Source organism: Protopterus annectens, chromosome 6.part0 (assembly GCF_019279795.1).
Source record: "Protopterus annectens isolate FY-2018-M chromosome 6.part0, PAN1.0, whole genome shotgun sequence".
Classification (NCBI taxonomy): Eukaryota; Metazoa; Chordata; order Ceratodontiformes; family Protopteridae; genus Protopterus; species Protopterus annectens.
In genome coordinates this window covers 1916598857-1916618898 of record NC_056737.1, presented here as the reverse complement: position 1 = coordinate 1916618898, position 20042 = coordinate 1916598857, and the positions used below count along the sequence as shown (strand labels likewise).

Sequence of the window (20042 nt, the reverse complement as noted above, 5' to 3'; positions counted from 1 at the left end):
GTAGAATACATCCAGTTGCAATATAAGATAATTTACAGATCATAAAGGATAGTAGAGCATGCATGTTGACATAGCTGAGGTCTGCTAAGATACAGATAAACCTAGGAATACATAACCAGTGCTATAGATGACAACACTGCATGCATATATATATATATATATATATATATATATATTCATAATAGTTTCTAATGCTTTTGATGACTAAGGCAGTAAAACAGATGCCACCTGTACAGATTATTCAGTTGGTATTAGCGTACAAGTGCGTCAAGGAAAGAAATTTCAGTGTGTTGAACTGCTTTGATTATATGCAACTGCACTGTTCATATCTGTTTGTTTTTGTTGTATTTCTAAATTTCCAGAGAAGCATGTATATCTCCTTGTGTCATGATGTTGGCTTTGGTTTATATCAAACGACTCCGACATAGGAATCCTGAATACTTACAACAGATTTCATCTTCTGACTTGTTTCTTATTTCTATGGTAAGTGGCCGATTGTTACATTGTTTTTAAATGCACTGCAGTATTGTACTTATTCATGCTGCATTTGCAAATTCAACTTTCCCGGCTGACTCAGCATTGATACAAATTGCTTTCTCAAATCTTCATTTCATAATCCATGTCATGTCGATCCCTGGAAAAAAGGCACTTTGATAAAACTCTACAAGTTACTGTTGATTATGACAATATTTTAAAATGTGAACATGAAATAATGTGATCTGGTAGAAATCTTGGAACCCAGTGTTGAGCTGTCAGCATAGCTGTAAGGTGAAAGTAAACTTTTTCATCATTCTGCAGCAAAGCCCAGTCATGTGCCTGTGACTACCATCTCAGATGAGGCTTGTTGTTAGTCAGCATTTCTCAGCCAGCTTGTTTTTTTTCTAGTAAAATTGCTTCATGTCTAAAAATTGGTTCGACGACATGGTAGATAGCTGTTAACTAGTGTTGGAATTGAAGGCCGAAATAGTACTCAGTTACCAGAAGAGAGCCGGTTGATTATTTTTGTACGGAGACACGTTTAGTCAAGTCCAAATCTTTGTACCAGACTAGGCCTGACAGTAAGTAACTCGTCCTTCTTGTTTTTGCAGTCATGTTCATTAATTCAGTAATGCTTTCTATCCTTCTTAGCCTATGTCTCTTACCTTCTTCTTTTGCCTTCAGTCATTCCCAGTATAAATGTCTTTGTCTTGAGAATTCTGTCTTCACATTATGTGGCCAAAATTTTAAAATTTTAGTTTTACTTTCTGACCTTCTGGACCCTAATCCCCTAATGTATTGAGTAATTTGATATTCTTGCAGTCCATGGAATTCTCAGAAGTTTTCACCAGCACTACAGTTTTAAAAGCATTGTTTTTTCTGGCACACAGGCGTACTTTTAGTCCAGCTCTTACATCTATGTGTTATTACTGGGAAAGCCATGGTTTTTACTACAGAGGCCATTGACAATGTGATGTCTTTACTGTTTAAAGTCTTATTCAGATTTTCCATAGCTTACATTCTGTAAAGTAAGCACCTTTTAATGTCATGACTTCAGTCACATCAGCAGAGATCTTAGAGCCCAGAAAAATAAAATCCATCACTGTTTCCACTTATTTCCTGTCACTTTGCAAGGAATTAATAAGAATAGATGACATAGTTTGTTTTTTGATGCTTAATACCAAGACAGCTTTTACACTACATTCACTTTCATCAACAGCTTCTTCAGATCTGTCTCACTTTTCAGCCATCACAGTAGCATCATCTACATATCTCAGGCTGTTAATGTGTACAGTTTTGATTCCCCCTTGTTCTTCGTGTTTCACTGTTGCAGTCATTACAGTTGGGTTATCCTGCTGACAGGCTACCCTCAGTCGGCCTGAATTCCAAAGTCTAGGTTCGGCGTCTGTTGCTGTCGCCTCTTCCCTGACGTCAGTGCGCCAGGGGTATAAAAGATGCAGCCAATGCCATTTTCTTCAGTCTTTCTTGCCACGCAGTGCCCGAAGCAAAAGCAGTTCGCAAGTGCCAGTCGGCCGACTCCTGAGAGTTTCGTGTTCAAATTTCAGATCCAAAGTCTTCACTAAAAAGCTAAGTACCCCGTTGAGGAAACTTTTTTTCTTGCTCCAGACCGATGTCAAAAAAAGTTAATAATTGTATTTCTTGTGGGAAGCAAATACCTCATAAGGACTTTCACTCTTACTGTATTCCTTGCCTAGGCCCTGACCACGACGTTGCTAGTTGTCGGTTTTGTGCTAGATTTAACCAACGCACTATTAAGCGTCGGTGCGATTTTGCATTTCACTATTTTGGCAGAAGATTTAACTATACAATGTCATCAGATAGCCATCCGACTACTAGAATTCACAAGAAAGGCAAAGAAAAGGACAGGCATCCGAGGTCCAAAACCGACGACGAGGCTTCTTCTAAGCCAGTCGCCGGTTCTCAGTGAGGTGCCTTCGCAGCCCCTGACGACCACTACTTTAGACTCGCAGGCCGCTACCGACACCCACGTGGAGTCGACCAGGCCACTGGAAGCTCAAGGTATTGGACCTTCGGAAACTATTCCCTCAGATGGGTCCGGAGCCGCTGAGCAAGCATCGGCTTCTGAGGGTGTTTTCAGACCTACTCAATTATATGTTAAAGCGAATTCAGCTTCTAAGGCAAAGACTAAAACACCTTTAAAGACAAAGAAATAAGTACAACAGCCTCATGGACAGGCCTCCATGCCTTAAAAACAGATGCTCAAAATGGCCGAAGACCTAATTACTTTGATCAGGGGTTCCCATCCCCCTCCTGATAGGAGGCCTAGGCAAGAGACAGAATATGAATCTTCAGATCAGGTTTCCATTTCATCTGATTCCCCTTCTGATCAGGAATACTCTCTTCCTCCTTATGAGGATTCTGATGCTGAAGAATCTATCCCTTCAGCCTCTCCTCCTGAGGATTATTCTTTTGGGGAAACTTTACATACCATGAGGGAGCATTTCCACTGGGAGAGTCAAGATTATTCTGAATCTAAGAAAAGGCTCAGAGACTTCCTTTTACTACCACAACACAGGCCCCTAGCTGTTCCACCTGTGTTAGACATTGTAGATGATGTATTTTCAGAGTCTAGTCTGACCCCTGACTCCTTACCTTCAGTACCTGTTAAGCCGGACAGATACTACAGGGTTCCTGACTCTCATAAATTCCTTTTCAAAAACCCTGCTGCTGACCCAGAAACTATCTCTCAGGGTCCCAAAGGGGTCAAGGCTTCCACTGCAAAAAAACCCTACTCCCTCTGACAGGGATTCTAGGGCACTGGACAGATGGGGAAAAAAGATTTACACTTCTGCTACCTTGGCTACAAGGGCTTTAAATTGTAAGTTTCATATGCTCAAATATCAGCAATATATTATGTCACTGCTTAAACAGAAAATGTTGATAAATTCTGAATGTGCAGAAAACAAAGAAATGCAGGATTTATTGCATGCAGCTGAACAAGTTGGAAAGCATACTTTGCAATGTGGTTTTGATTCTCTGGAGGCCTCCTGCAGGGCTGCAGTTACGGGTTCTGTCATTAGGAGGCATGCTTGGTTAAAGGAACAAAATCTACCTGATCATGTTAAGGCAAAATTATTAGATGCCCCATTACAGCATGATGCGATGTTTGGTGTTAAAGCAGAGGAGGTGTTAAAGAAAATGGAGGACAAAGCTAAATCTATGCAAACAGTCAAGGATTTCTTACAGGTACAGCCACCAAGATTTAGCAGACATTGGCCTACAAATAATTGGTCCTTTCCAGTGTCAGGCCACAAAGGGGCAGATACAGAAGTCCTAGAGGCAGATCCCAGCCCCAAGATTCGTACAGGTCTAAACAATGGGGTGCTTCTACCCCTAAAACTGGAGAAGACAAATCACAGCCATACAGGAAACAGTCCCAATGAATTCCCCCTGCCTGCGCCAAGCACTTATCTTCTAGCAGCACCTTTAGGGGGAAAGCTTGCACTTTTTTCTCAAGCTTTGCACATAATAACCCAGGACAAATGGGTCTTAAACAGAGTGTCACAAGGCTACAAGTTTCACTTCCATACCCTGCCAAGGGCAAACGGTTGGCCAGACCTGCCAAAACATCAATGGGCAGAGGCACAAAAACAAGTCTCATCCCTCATGGACATGACGGCCATTCAACAAGTACCAGAGCAAGAGCAGGGACAAGGATTCTATTCAAGACTGTTCTTGATACCCAGAAAGGACAAAGCCTGGAGACCAATACTGGACCTATCTATTCTAAACACATATCTGGATATTCCAAAATTCAAAATGTTGACTCTACAGCAGCTTCTGCCCATGTTGGGCAAGAAGGCTTGGCTTGTGACTTTAGATCTAAAAGAGGCATACCTGCATGTCCCAGTCAGACAAACATGCAGATGATACCTCAGATTCAAAGCTGGCTCAATGCTTTACCAATTCTCTGCACTGCCTTTTGGCTTATCTACTGCGTCCAGGGTCTTCACAAAGTGCCTGGCACCAGTAATTGCATTCTGCAGACAAAGAGGAATACAAATATATCCTTACTTGGACGACTGCCTCATTCATGCAGAAAACAAGGACATTTTACTACAGCATCTGGCGTTTGTAAAGCGATTACTACCATGCCTAGGGTACACAGTCAATGAACAGAAATCAAAACTAGTATCCTCTCACGAGATAATATTCCTGGGTGCAAGCTTAAATACAACTGCCCAGATGGCTTATCTCACGTTTCACGCCAGACAAACAAAGGCAACTGGCTACCTATTTCAAAATGTTGGCAACAAAGGCCCAGTTATCTGCAAGAAAAATTCTGCAGGCTTTGGGCTTCATGGCATCCTGCATTCTACTAATTCCATATGCAAGACTGCATATGAGAAAACTTCAATGGTACCTAAAAAGTGTTTGGACTCAACATTGCCACAGCCTGGAAACAATAGATGTTATGTGATCCTATCTCGCCTACATTCTGACTGATGGGTTCGGAGCCGATCCCTCGGCTCCGACTCGGCACGCTTATGCCAAAGAGCGAAGTCTCTTATTGGCTGAGCTTACTATATCCCAGGATGCACCACTACCAGTCCCCCAGATCTCGTTTGCCGCTAACCTGCGAAGACGTGGTCTCGAGCTGGCTGAGCTGAGTAGTTATTTTAACTAACTTTTTCTGTCAGTTTTTTGCTGTTTTTCTCTCAAAAAAGCTGTTTTAACAGCTATTCTTCTCATTGTTGTGTGATTGGTTGGATTTGTTGAAGACTTTTGTTGTGTGATTGGGTTGAGTTTGGCAGGCCCCTTCATCTAGGGCCTTCGGTCAATCAACCCTCCTATATCTTACATATAGAGAAAAGGCTTTAAATTTTTGTAGCTCTGTTTGTTCTTACAGGGTTTTCAAAGTCCCCTGTCATTTAAGCGATAACTGTAAGCCTATACTTAGGGTGTCACCAGTAATTGTATTTTTCCAGTCAGATTACTGAAATTCTCCCATAATGTCTCAGAATCCTAGGCCTTCGGGCTTTAAAAATGTACAAAATGTAGTTTCAAAATGTCCATCACGGACGATCACTCGCTCTGTGTGTATTGCTTAGGTGCAAAACATTTACAGGAATCATGTAGCGTATGTCACGCTTTTTCCTCAAGGGTCCTCCAGCAGAGGAAAAATAAATTAATTCTTAAGGGTTAATTAAACCTTCTTTTGAAGAAGCCTTGGCATCCTCTCCTTCTCCGCCAAAGAAAGGGCGCCGGTTCCGACCAGTCCGTCGGATCCGACCGCTAAGAGACATAGGCAGGCCTCTCCTTGGCTCCAAGGACTTCGGAGCCGAGGTCGGAACGGTCTGCCTCGATGCCACCAGTATCGACTCCTCTGGCTTCGGAGCCGATGGCTGGGGCATCGAGAGGCGGGTCACCTTCGCCGGCTCCACTGGTCTCGAGCCGACAAGGGTCGCCCGCTCAGACACTTCCTCCTCGGCGCAAGTCCACCTCGGCACCGATGGAATCTGGTGTGTGTATTCCTCGGCGCCGATACTCATCGAGTCACCTCGAGCTGGTCCCCTAGCCCTTTGGGGCCGTTGGAGAGGCCGCTCGAACCCGTTCTGTTTCCTCTCGGTCTTCGAGGATGTCAGATTCTGATATAGACAGGGTGCTCCAAAGACTGTTCCAGTCCCCAGTCTTCCAAAAATTTGTTTCGTTCCGACCCAGTTGGCTTCGGAGCCGATGACCTTGGCCCACCCCATTGCCATTCCTCCTCCGACTGCTTGGCTCCGCGGAGCAGGTGCTGTTGGAGCCGGTGGAGATCTCAGGGTCGGCTCCGACCCTTACTCCAACCCGGCCCGGGTCCGAGTTTGGTACGCGGACTTCTTCAGCTGGACCCGGGGTGATGTTTCGGGACCTATGCTTTCGGTTCCGAGCCTCCCCTCGGTGCTTCAGCTGTGGGACTTCCGTCGGCTATCACGGCTCGGGACCGGACACTCCCAGGATTCTGGGGTCCGGCTTTCAGAGCCATGAGGAGTGCCTTGGCCAAGTCCTCTTCGCCATCTCTCGGCTTTACCGGCACCTTCCCTGGGCGTGGAGACTGGGTCTTTGGCAGTTCCCTGTCCGTAGTCAGCGGAGCCCGGGCCTGAGGTTACCCCCAGTGGGGTTCCCTCCTCCTGAGGGTTCTTCGGAGTTGTCTTGGAGGAACCCCAAGGAAGAGATCGTGCAAGAGGAAGCACGTGGACTCCCCGAGTCTATTACATCAGACACTGATCTTGATGATGCAGAGGGGTCCCAAGTCGCCCTCGGATGATGTCTCATTTGCAGACATCTTAGAGATCCTTAAACAACGAGGTGGCTGGATATCCAAACCCCCTCTGCTGATGAGTCAGTGCTCCTCAAGGCCTTTGGGGCTCAGCCCTCCGCCTCCTGGGTGTCTCCGCCCTTGACGAGCTTCTGGATTTAGTTTGTAGAAGGCGGGAACATCCAGATACCGTGGAACCAGTCCCTTCTCGTCCAAATAAATTTTTGTCTGCTCCCCGAGAAGGAGTTCCTCACTAAAGGCGTGGCTGTAGATGCCATGGTGGTGGCATCTGCTACACAACAGGACGTGGCAGAGGCTTCAACGTCCATCCATCCTCCTAATAAGGAGTCTAGGAGTATGGACAGGTACGGAAGCACCCTGACTTCAGCGGCCTTTACGTTAAGGTCTCTGAATTATTTGGCACATTTTACCAGGCTTCAGAGGGATCTGGTCAAGGAGTTGTCAGATTCCCTCTCGGTAACCTACCTGAGCAGCTAGCCCAGTCGGTTAGCTCTCAGTTGGCTATCCTTATGTCAATTTCTAACTCGTCCATGAGGCTCATTTCCTATGCGGCCGAGGCGGTAGAGCGGCAGGCACAGGCGTGGCTCACGGAGACAAGCCTGGCTCCGCTTGTGTCAGTTTGCAGAGGCCTTCAAGTCTTCCTTCGACGCCCCTTTGATGGGTCCTCCTTGTTTGGACCCAAGGTTAAAGACACCCTTACCCACTGTGAGCAAGAGGGAAAAACTTTATCTGCCGAGGAGCCCGTTATTCCACCCCTTCGGCCTTACCCCAAGGCTAAAGGAGGGGAAAATGTGGTTCCACAAATCTCGTAAGTTTTTCTCCCAACAGCAGGAAGATTCCCTTCCAGAGGCAGAGGACGGGAAATTTTTCAGGGAGACGCCGTCCCAGAGGCGGCAGAGGGCCCGCAATTCTGGAGACCGCGAGTCCTTTCGTGGCTCTTCAGCCTCCCACACGTCATGAGGGATTGCCCGGCTGTGCTGCTCGAGCCAGTCGGGTGTCGTTGCCAAGCACCTAAAAGCCTGGGAGTCAATCACTCAGGACAGATGGGTGCCGATCATTGCCGGAGGTTACACCATCCCATTCACATACTGCCCCACCGTCCAAAAGAATCCCGGACCCACCACCCAGTCAAAGGGAAATGGCAGCCGAGAAGCTTTAAAGCTGCTTGAAAACGGAGTCATCCAACCGGTCCCCACAGACCAGATTGGATCAGGAAATTACTCCAGGTTCTTTTTAGTGCCAAAAAAGACAGGGGACCTGAGACCAATATTGGATCTCAGCAGACTGAACCAATCCATCACGAAATCCAAATTCGAATGGTCACGTTACAATCCATTCTCCCATTGTTGGAGAAGGATGTTTGGATGTGCTCCATAGACCTCAAGGACGCCTATTATCACATACCGATACATCAGGCGTCCAGGAGGTATCTGCGCTTCAGCCTGGGAGTCAGTCATTACCAATTTTGCGCTCTGCCCTTTGGTCTCACCACAGCCCCAGGGTGTTCACCAAGTGTTTGGCAGTAGTGATGGCTCACCTGAGAAGTCTTGGATTCCAAGTGTTTCCCTATCTGGACGACTGGCTCCTGACTGCCACCACCAGGCATCTACTAATGGACAACCTCAAAGCCACCATCTCCTGGGTATTACCCTGGGGATTACATTCAATTGGTCAAAGTCTGTCTTGCTGCCCTCTCAACGCATAAAGTTCATAGGAGCAGAGATAGACTCAAGATTGATGCGTCTTTCTTCCTGCGAAAGGATCCAAACTTTACAGGGCCAAGTTCAAGCTCTGATCTCGAGATCCAAAGCCCCAGCCAGAATGGTTCTACAAGTTTTAGGCTCAATGTCTGCCACGGTTCTTTTAGTTCCTCTGGCGAGATTGCACATGAGGATTCTTCAGTGGCTATTGTCAACTCAATGGTCCTTTCAGGATCTTCCTCTCAATCATCACATCATGATTACGGAAATATGCAAAAGGGACCTTCGCTGGTGGCTTCAGACATCCAATTTGGATCAAGGAAAACCCTTTGTTCTTCCCTCTCCAGTGGTTACCCTGACGACAGATGCCTCCCAGATAGGGTGGGGGGGACATTGTCTGGGCAGGCTAGTTCAGGGCTCCTGGCTTCCAGGCAAGCTCTCCTCCACATCAACGTGTTGGAGATGAGGGCTGTACTTCTATCCCTACAGGCCTTACACAAGTTTCTTCCTCAGGGCATCATCGCCATCCACACAGACAACATGTCGGTGGTCTGGTATCTGAACAAACAAGGAGGGACCAGATCGTACCCCTTTGCAGAGAGGCCATGAGAGTGTGGGAATGGGCTGTAGCTACCAACCGCTTCTTGGTAGCGACCCACATCCCGGAAGGTCAAATATATTGGCAGACAAATTGAGCAGGACAATTCTCTCTCCTCACGAATGGTCTCTAAACCACACAGTAGCAGCTCAGGTTTTCAGGAGATGGGGACGCGTGCTGCACCTATTTGCAACTCCACTAAACACCAAGTGCCAAAGGTTCTTCTCCTTGATCCCACATCAGGGAGTACCAGCTATGGATGCTCTAGCACAACCTTGGCCAACAGGGCTACTTTATGCCTTTCCTCCAATTCCACTTCTCCCCAAAGTTATTCAAAAAGCTTCTCAATTGGGGTCCTCAATGATACTGATTGCCCCATTCTGGCCTCGTCAGGTATGGTTTCCTTACCTGAAGAAGCATGCGGTGGACGATCCGTGGACTTTAGACCTAATTCCAGACTTGCTAATCCATCAGTCGCAGTCCCTTCAATCTTTGAAATTGACAGCTTGGCTCCTCCACTTCCGACTTTAGTTAGAAGGCACACACTAGACCCGGAAGTTGTTCACATTTTATCTTCGCCCCACAAACCCACCACTAACAAATTGTACCTCAGTAAGTGGAAGAGGTTTGCTATCTGGGCTCAACTCAAGGGCTTAGACCCTATCTCTGCTCCTGTCCCAGAGGTTTTGAAATTCTTAACATCCCTGTTTAATCAAGGATCTTCTGTCTCAACTATTAAAGTCCAACTAGCGGCTATCTCTAAATTCCACGAATCCATGGATCCTCCTTTGATGAGCAGCAGACTATGCAAAACTTTCATTAAAGGTGCGAGCCTATTAAGACCCCCAATTTTTCATCCTGCACCTCCGTGGGATCTTGATTTGGTGCTTTGCGCATTAACATCTTCCCCTTCGAACCGGCTGCTACATGTGAGTTAAAATATCTGTCTTGGAAAACTGCCTTCTTAGTTGCAATTACTTCTGCAAGAAGAGTTTCAGAGCTTCAAGCCCTGTCTATTAAGCCACCGACTTGATTTTCCACAAGGATAGAGTATCACTTAGGCCTAATCCATCCTTTGTCCCAAAGGTCTGTTCTAGTTTCTGTCTCCAACAATCTCTAGAGCTACCAGTTTTCTTCCCAAAATTCTCCAATGAAGCAGAATACACTCTCCATAAATTGGATGTTCACAGGCAATTACGCTTCTATTTAGACAGGACTCAGCAACTTCGTAAGTCAGACCAGTTGTTTGTGTCCTTCTCAGATAATAAATTGGGCCAAACCATCACAAAAGCTACTATCTCCAAATGGATCAGAGATTGCATAACTCAGGCTTATTCTTCTTGAATAAGCAACTTACAACATCCATCAAAGCTCATTCTACCAGGGCTATGGCTACTTCTATAGCTTTTCATTCCAAGCTCGCTATATCGGAAATTTGTGCTGCGGCTACTTGGTCCAATCCGCACACTTTCATTTCCCACTACAAATTGGATGTGGCATCTAGAGGACGAGCTTCATTTGGTTCCACGGTACTCAGGAGTGTTTTCCAGTGAGCCACCCAGGATTCAGGTGCTAGGGACGCTGTCCCATCAGTCAGAATGTAGGCGAGATAGGATCACATAACATCTTTTAGTTATGTACTCACCATAACTTCAGATGTTTGGGATCCATCTCCTACATTCCTAATACCCACCCTCCTTCCCCCTGCCTTGGAGATCAGAAGAGATTGAACGGTTTTGAGTTCTACTGTTTTATCTTGTTTCATCTGACGATGTTATATAAGCAGGGTATGCATGTGTGCATGTATGCGGACAAACTAGATCTGGGGGACTGGTAGTGGTGCATCCTGGGATATAGTAAGCTCAGCCAATAAGAGACTTCGCTCTTTGGCATAAGCGTGCCGAGTCGGAGCCGAGGGATCGGCTCCGAACCCATCAGTCAGAATGTAGGCGAGATGGATCCCAAACATCTGAAGTTATGGTGAGTACATAACTAAAAGTTACTCTCATTCCCTGCCTGCAACAGGAGTTTTGATGGTGGGCGTAGGCCTGTCACCAGAACAAGGGACAGCCATTCACTCTACCCCCAGCCACACAGACATTAACAACGGATGCATCGGATTATGCCTGGGGAGCCCACATGGCAGGAAGATGTATTCAAGGCACATGGTCCGCAAACCAAATGCACCTACATATCAATCAGAAAGAGATGCTAGCTGTTCAAAATGCCCTGGCAGCCTTCAAGGACCTACTAAATCCGGGGCAGCTACTGATAAAGACAGACAATACCATGGTCATGTGGTATATAAACAAGCAGGGAGGCACTCATTCTTACCCCCTTTGCAGAGTGGCCATGACTTTGTGGGACACAGCATTGACTTACCAAGTACATCTGCAGGCACAATTCCTGCCAGGAAAGAAAAATACTCTGGTAGACTAACTAAGCAGAAACCTCATGTATCCCCATGAGTGGAAATTGGTTCCACAAGTCTTCAGCATGGTAACAAGGAAATGGGGATGTCCGGACATAGATCTATTTGCCTCACCTCACAACTGCCAACTAAAGAGATTCTGCACAAGGACCTATCACAGACAAGCATAGAAAGTGGATGCCCTATCTTTCAGCTGGAAAAACCTAACAGTATATGCCTTTCCACCTCTGGCTCTCCTCCCCAAGGTACTCCTAAAGGTCAGACAGGAGAAGCCAAAAATGATACTGATTGCCCCAGACTGGCCACGCCAGTACTGATATCCAATCCTAAGGAACTTGTCTCAATGCCCAGCCTGGACCTTACCTCAAGTGCCTCATCTACTGTCCCAGCAGAACAATCTGATCCTGCACAGCCAACTCAAAACCTTAAATGTGGCAGCATGGCAGATAATGTAGTCATACAAAACACACCTCTCACTAAAGTGGTGATGGATGTCATTTTGTAGGCCAGGAGGCCTAGTACTAGAAATTCCTGTGCTGGAAAATGGAAGAGATTATGTGCTTGGAACCAGGCACACGGAATTGACACAGCTGTACCAAATATCCCTCAGATTTTGCAATACTTGACTGAGATGCTGGACAAAGGCCTATCCTTTTCATCTGTAAAAATTCATGCCTCTGCCATTTCATCTCATTACAATACAGGGCCACCAATCTTTTCTCATCCTTTATTAAGGCAGTACCTCAGAGGGGCCAAAAATTTAAGGCCTCCAAGGAGATCACCAATACCTGCATGGGACCTCAATTATGTCTTAGAAAAACTCACCCTGCCTCCTTTTGAGCCAGCCGCTACAGCTGATATAAAGTTTTTATCTTGGAAAACAGCTCTGCTCCTAGCAATAACTTCTGCAAGACGAGTCTCAGAGCTACAGGCACTCATGGCTGTGGAACCTTTTATCATTTTTTTTTATCCAGACAGGGTTTCTCTGAGGACAAACCTGACATTTATGCCTAAGGTAGTGTCCAGTGTGGCCCTTAACCAAACTATTCATCTGCCTACCTTTTATCCAAACCCACAGAATAAGGGGGAGAGAATTCTGCATTCTTTGGACATACACAGACAGCTATGCTTCTATTTGAAAAGAACCAAAGCTTTCAGAAAGACAGAGCAATTACTAGTGGCATATGCTGCAGGATCACAAGGAAAAGCTATCTCAAAGCAGACTATTTCAAAGTGGATAGGCCACTGCATTCATTTCTGCTATTCAAAACATGGCAAGCCAGTACCTAAGGGCATTAGGCCACATTCAACCAGAGCAGCAGCCACTTCAGCAGCCTTCCTCAGGTGAGTACCAACCAAAGATATTTTAGAGGCTGCTACTTGGAGTTCAGTGCACACCTTCACAAAGCACTATCACTTTCCACTCTACTCTAAATCCAGGGCAGGGTTTGCCAATGCAGTTCTGCAGGGCCTAATAGCCGCTCCTAATGCTATTTAGCTCCAGCCTCCCAACCTTAGCTTTGGGATTCAACCCAAGTGTAATGACTGCAACAGTGAAACACGAAGAACATAGTACAGTTGTGTACACTTACCATAAATGTAGATGTTCAAGTGTATTCACTGTTGCAGTCCAGGTTACCCACCCGCCATCCCCAATTTCTTTGCTGGAACTTATCTGTACTTCTCTATTCTATACAACCTATGTGGTGTATTTGCTTGTAGATGAAGACAAAATATTTACTTTGGTGCATGCATGTTTTATTGACATATTTTTAGCCTACCCTTTTGGGGGCACCTGACATCTGGGGCAAGAAAAACTGAAGAAAATGGCGTCAGCTGCATCTTTTATACCCCTGGCGCACTGACGTCAGGGAAGAGGCGACAGCAACCGACGCCGGACTTAGACTTTGGAATTCAGGTCGACTGAGGGTAGCCTGCCAGCAGGATAACCCAATTGTAATGACTGCAACAGTGAATACACTCGAACATCTACATTTATGGTAAGTGTACACAACTGTACTTTCTGATTCATGTAACCCCGCATTTTACACTACATATATTCAGCAAATAAATTAAATAAGATGGCAATGTACAGCCTGGTCACACCTTCTTCCCAGGTTTTAAACCAGTCATTTACTCCATATCCAGTTCACATTGTTACTTAAAAAAACACCTTTATTGAATTATTACTTGCGACAAAGACAGCCTTACGTTTATGTAAAAGTAAACAAACCATTTTAACAAGTTCACATTTATAAACGTTATGCATTACATAATTTTGTTATATATTTTATAATCTAGGCAACATTACATAAATTATTCAGTTCCTGCCTTCATTTAAACCACATTCCTCCTCCAAAACATTTTCTGTATGTATTGTTCCCACCATTTCCATTTTTTCTATGCAACTTACTCCCAGCTTTTGTAGCGACCCCCCCCCCCTTCCTGTTCTTACCTCTGTTACAATATTCACTACTTCAAATATAGTTGGTTTAGATTTTGATTTCCATTTTCTAAGAATTGCTATTTTGGCAGCCACCCGAATTAAACTTAAGGCCTTACTATGTCTAGGCAATTCAGGTCCTGTATCCCAGCTGAAAAACATAATTTCCTTAGTTACACTGATTTGCTTGCCCAGTATTTCTGACCAGAGTACTGTACAGGGAATTTTTAAAGTCTGCCGGCTCATTACACTCCCAAAACGTATGTTCTCAGTTACTTCTTTCTGCCCCTTGACACTGGCAACATTTGCCATCTCCCTAAGGAAAAATGTTTTGAAGTCTGCTTGGAGTGTAAAAGTGTCTATGCACTCGCTTGCAAGCAAAAATGCTAAATCTTCTAGACTTTGTTGCATAGTTGGGAGCCATATTGTTTCTTTGGGAAGAGAGATTAGATATGAAATTCACAATCTTTTCTGACCTCTTCTGATTGATTCCTGTAGATGTCCTTCTGTATCACTGTTGCAGTATTCTTCACAGAAGGGATCTCCTGCCAAGGATAGCTCAACTTCTGGTCAGTATACCAAAGTCTTTAGATTTTGTGTGCACCATACGTCACCCATATGCTTCCCATACAAGATGTAGGGCATAAAGATGATGTATGGACACAGTTACTCTGAAGTTCTTTGCTGCCAGTTGAAATGCCATCATCGCTTGTCGGTCTAAATGCAGTTTGCTGTGCTGAATACCTAGCCGTTAGATAAATGCCTTGTTTGGGGTCTTTTTTTTTTCTTCTTCTTCTTCTTCTTTTGGTCTTGCTGTCTTTTGGTTACCTGGAGTTCATGTCATTCAAAGGTTACCTGGAGCTCATGTCATTCAAAAAGGGAAAGAACAGTGTCTTTTTGTCTGGGTGCTTCCCACAACCATACGTTCTATATGCATTTATAAAGCATTTGTGCCTAAGACTCTTAGAAGCTGGTTGTTTTCCTTGACCATCTATCTCTAGAACCAGAGGCTTAAACTCTTAGCCCAGGGTAGCATGGCAGAATCTTCTAACCCCAAGGTACCGTTAAGTAAGAAGAAGGCCAAGAAATCTCTGCCGGATTATTTGGCTGTCCATCCTCCACCAGTCATTTCTGTAGAAATGGGTGGTAGCTCTTTAGGCCATCCAGTGTCTACATCAGATACCTCTGCCACAACCCTGTCAGAGATCAACATGGATCCTTCTTTTTGCATGGTCTCTGAGGCTTTGCAGGCATCTGCTGTTGTTAAGGAGGAAACATGGTTGATTATCTTGGAGAGCCCTGGATGGATTACACAGAGGTTCCATTCTGTACATCCAAAGGATCCTCAGCGAGAATGACACGTTTACTCTGGGCCTGTTTAATGCCTTAATGGCCATGTAGTCTCCCTAAGGAGTGTCTGGCCTACTGCCCCTTGGATTTCAGCTCCTTCCAAACAGACTAGGGAACCCAATTCCTCAGCTGAGGATTTAGAATCTGATGATGGGTCCTTGTCGTACTCTTCCCAGGTGCCTTCACCTTTTGCTTATGGTTCTGATAAAGAAGAGTCTGTTAGTCCTTTGTCTTTGTGTGGAATTGTCCTTTGGAGACACTACAGCTACAGTGATGGAGTACTTTAAGTGGGATTCTTCTCAAGTGTCTAATACCCAAAAAAGGGTATTATGAGCTGCTTCAGGTGAACACTCCTAAACCTTATGCATTACCTCCTGTGTAACTGCTTTGTTAGACACCTTTATAGCTGCTTCTACATCTCCTGATTCTCAGCCTCCTGCTCCAAAGAAACCTGACAGGTTATTTAAGGTTCCTGACAATTGTCAGTTCTTATTTGTGTCCTCCTGCTGACCTTGCTCTGGTGTCGGTCTACTCTGACCATCCTTCTAAACTTGTGTCCTCTTCCAAGCTTCTGCCTTCAGCCAAGGATAGTAGGGCAATGGAGAGAATTGGTAAGAAGGTATATACTGCTTCTTCTGTGGCCTTTCTGGCCAATTACCAGACCCACGTGACCAGATATTCTCTGACCTTGATTGCCTAGGCTTGTCATGTTATTTCCAACCTTCTGGATTCTGAAGCAAATTCTTTTGCTCTGTCTGTTTTGGGTTCTATCTCTCAGGTGGCTTGTCACTCTGTCAGGTGTAGCTATGATGCTGCTGAAGCATCTTCCAGAGCTGCTGCCTTTGGGTCTGTCGTGAGGTGTTCTTTTTGACTCCACTTGCAGTCTTTACCTGAAGATATTAAGGCCAAGTTGCTGGATGCTTCTTTGGTTAATAAAAATCTCTTTGGGACTGCTGCTATGTTCGTGTCCCTTCAGGAAAAATGTGTAGCTTTGCAGAATCTTAAATATATTTTTTGTCTCCCATTCCTAAGTTCTAGAGGAACTATCCTGCTAGGTTTGCTTTTGTTCACAGAGCGCCCCGTCAGGCCACCCAAAGCAGGAAAGGTGGTAGGCAAGCTCCTCCTCAGGCTCAGAAGCCTCTTTTATCTGACAAGACTGCTTCTGTTTGACATCTTACCCCCTTGTCTAACTGGCTTATCACCTGAGATTCTTGGGTTCTATCAAACATCAGGGCTACTTCATGGTGTGGAAGTCTCTTCTCTCCTTTTTCAGGGATTCCCCAACCTGCTCTGGAACAACATTCTCATTTCTCAGATGATGTTCTTCGTGTTTCACTGTTGAAGTCATCACCTGTGGGTTATCCCTGCTATGGTAGCACTCGGCTGACCCAAATACTAGAGTCAGTGTTTTTTGTCTGCCGGCTGCTGTTGCCTGTAGTCTGACGTCGGGTTGTCAGTACTATAAAGCAAGGCAGCCGACGTCATTACATCAGTCTTTCTGGCTATGTAGCGCGTAGCAGAAGCAGTTCGCACAAGTGCCCGTCGGTCGGTACCAGAAGTCGAATTTCAGCAGAAAACGTCTAAAGCTAAGTACCCTGTTGGGGACCCTTTTTTCTTGTTCTAACCGATGTCTGAAAAAGTTAACAGTTGTCTCACCTGTGAAAAGCAGATCTCACACTGAGACATTCATTCTTACTGCATCACTTGTTTAGGCCCAGACCACGGCATCCCTCGTTGCCGGTTCTGTGCCCTCTTCAATGTAAGAACCATTCACCATAGAGCTCTTTTTGTAGACAGTTATTTTCGTATTCCGTCTTTGAATTCCGACATGGCGTCTGTCAGCCAACAATCCGCCGACATTCCAAAACAACATAAAGATAGAGACAGGCCACACAAGTCTAAGCCATCCGACGCTACCGCTAAGCAAGTAATCAGTTCTCCGGAATTCAGTGAGGTGCTTTTGCAGCCCCTGATGCCCAATTCGCTTTCTACGCAGGCTTCTGTTGAGACCCTTTCAGAGTCCGGTATGCCGCAGAAATCCACTTCGTCTTTCAAGCCTTTGGCTGTCTCTGCCTCGGTTGGGTCTGGAGCTGCGACGCAGGCACCAGCTTCCAAGGAGGTCATTCGCACTACCGATTATAGACAAAAAACAACGTCTTCTCTTCCGACTACCATTTCTCAGTGACCGGATTCTCTCAGGCTTCGAAGCCAGGCCACTCCTAGGAAATCTGCTTCTAGCCACCAACTTGCTACTGTTGCCCCACCCCAAGCTCAAATGCTTAAAATGGCGGAGGATCTCATTTCCCATATCCGAGGTACTTAAGCCCCCACTCCAAAAAGGAAAAGGCTTCCTTCTCCAGAAATTATGACAGACCAAGAGTCTGAGAAATCTGATTATTCTGCCTTTGAAGAGGAACAGCAGCCCTTAACTGTTTGAGGATTCAGATGCAGAGGAATCCGTCCCCTCTGCCTCCCCTCCAGAGGACCTCTCCTTTGGGGAAACCCTCCACTCCCTTAGGGAACATTTCCAATGGGAATCTTAGGACTACTCACAGTCAAAGAAATGGCTTAGAGCGTTTCTGGACCTGCCCCAGCACAGACTCCAGGCCATCCCACCTATTCTACAAGTGGTGGATGATGATTTCCTTGAATCCAGTTTAGCCCTTGATGCCCTGCCTCCTGCTCCAGCTAAAACATGACCGGTACTACAGAGTACCGGATTGTCACAAATACCTGTACAGGAACCCTGCTGCAGACCCTGAGGTCATTACACAGGGACCCAAAGGAGCTAAGACTAGTTCTGTCAAGAATCCTCTTCCTTCTGACAAAGACTCCAGAGTGCTGGACAGATTGGGTAAGAAAGTATACACCTCTGCAACCTTAGCTATCAGAGCACTCAGTTGTCAGTTCCATATGTTAAAATATCAACAACACACTTTGGAACAATTAAAATAGAAGATTGTTACCTCTCCTGATGGACCCAACTCAAAAGAGCTGGCAGAATTGCTACACTCTGCTTGTCAAGTGGCCGAGCACTCATTACAGTGTGGATATGATGCCCTAAAAGCCTCTAGCTAAGCAGCATTGACAGGATCTGTTAATAGAAGACATGCATGGCTGAAGGAACGACCTCTCCCTGATCATGTCCAGTCTAAACTTATTGATGCACCCCTAGATAAGGAATGCCTGTTGGGGAAAAAGCAGAAGAGGTGTTTAAAAAGATGGAAGACAAAGCAAAATCTCTGGTAACAATAAAAGATTTCTTTCAACTTTAACCGCCCAGATTCAGCAGGAACTTCCCCTCTAAGCACTGGGCCTTCCCTGCACCCAGCAGACAGGGCCAAAGTAAGCCCCGCAGGGACAGGACATCCAGGCCCCTATCCCAGGGCCAGCAGAGAAGCAAACAATGGACCACTTCCGCCTCTAAGGCAGGGAGTTCTAAGCCAAGCTTCTATGGTAAGCACTCACAATGACTCTCTCTCCCCCCTCTGCCCTACTTTCACTCATCTAAAACTAGGAGGAAGGCTCACCCTCTTCAAGGACAATTGGATCTCTATAGCGAAGGACCAATAGGTGTTAAAAATCATTTCTCAGGGGTACAGATTCTCCTTCAGCGAACTCCCAATTCCAAGAGGGTGCCCATACCTCCCCCAAACCAGTGGGCAGGGGCATTAAAACAGGTAAAAACACTAATATCCTAGGGGGCAGTAGAACCTGTCCCTCCAGATCAAACATGAAAAGGTTTTTACTCCAGTCTATTCCTTGTTCCCCGAAAAGAGGGCACTTGGCGCCCCATCCTGGATCTATCCAAACTGACCACCTCCTTGGTGGTCCCCAGATTCAAAATGTTAACCTTGCAGCAGCTCCTGCCTATGCTCACACAAAATGCCTGACTGGTGACACTAGACCTAAAAGATGCCTACCTCCACATCCCAATCAGGGAATCGTGCAGAAATATCCTGGGCTTCAGAGCAGGCAGTCAGCACTTTCAATTCTCTGCACTGCCCTTTGGCTTCATAGCATTCTGCAGACAGATATAACAGATTTATCCATACCTGGATGACTTCCTCATTCAGGCGAACAGCAAGGAAAAGTTGCTCCAGGATCTTCTCTTTGTCAAAAAACTCCTAACTTCCCTAGGGTTCACCATCAACAAGAAAAAATCAAAGCAAAACCCCACCAGGAAAATTGTTTCTTGGGAGCTGTGCTAGACACAGCAACCCTAATGGCCTTTCTATCCCCAGAAAAGCAGAGCTTCCTACCTCTCTACTTCACCCCGCCAGCTTCCAGAAGTCACCTCACTGTGAGGAAGTTCCTGCAAGCCCCTGGGATACATGGTGTCTTGCATCTTTCTCATCCCTCTCGTCAGGCTTCACATGAGAAAGCTTTAGTGGTACTTAAAGAACCTTTGATGACAGCACTCTCAGCCCCTAGAGACCACTCTCCCATTGATCCCTTGCATAAGGAACAAATTTCTCTGGTGGGCAGAGGTCTGTGCCATGAACAAGGGGCTTCCCTTCATCCTCTGCCCTTCTGGCCAGACCATCACCACCGATGCCTCAGACACAGCTTGGGGCACTCACCTAGCAGGCAGGTGTACCCAAGGCCTTTGGAATGCCCAGCAACTTCACTTGCACATCAACCAGAAAGAAATTATGGCAGTGTAAAATGCTTTGACTTCCTTCCAACCCCATCTCAGGCCAGGGGTCCTCCTTATAGAAACAGGCAGCACCACAGTAATG

The 20042-nt window shown here is 45.8% G+C and overlaps 1 protein-coding gene across 1 annotated transcript in view; it reads left to right on the top strand.

Moving 5' to 3' along the window:
• CNPPD1 (cyclin Pas1/PHO80 domain containing 1) overlaps positions 1 to 20042 on the top strand; it is a 537141-nt gene that overhangs the window by 196166 nt on the left and 320933 nt on the right. The window contains exon 4 of the mRNA XM_044075228.1: positions 363 to 483. Coding sequence (XP_043931163.1) covers positions 363 to 483 — 121 coding nt within the window. The remainder of the gene's footprint in view (positions 1 to 362; positions 484 to 20042) is intronic.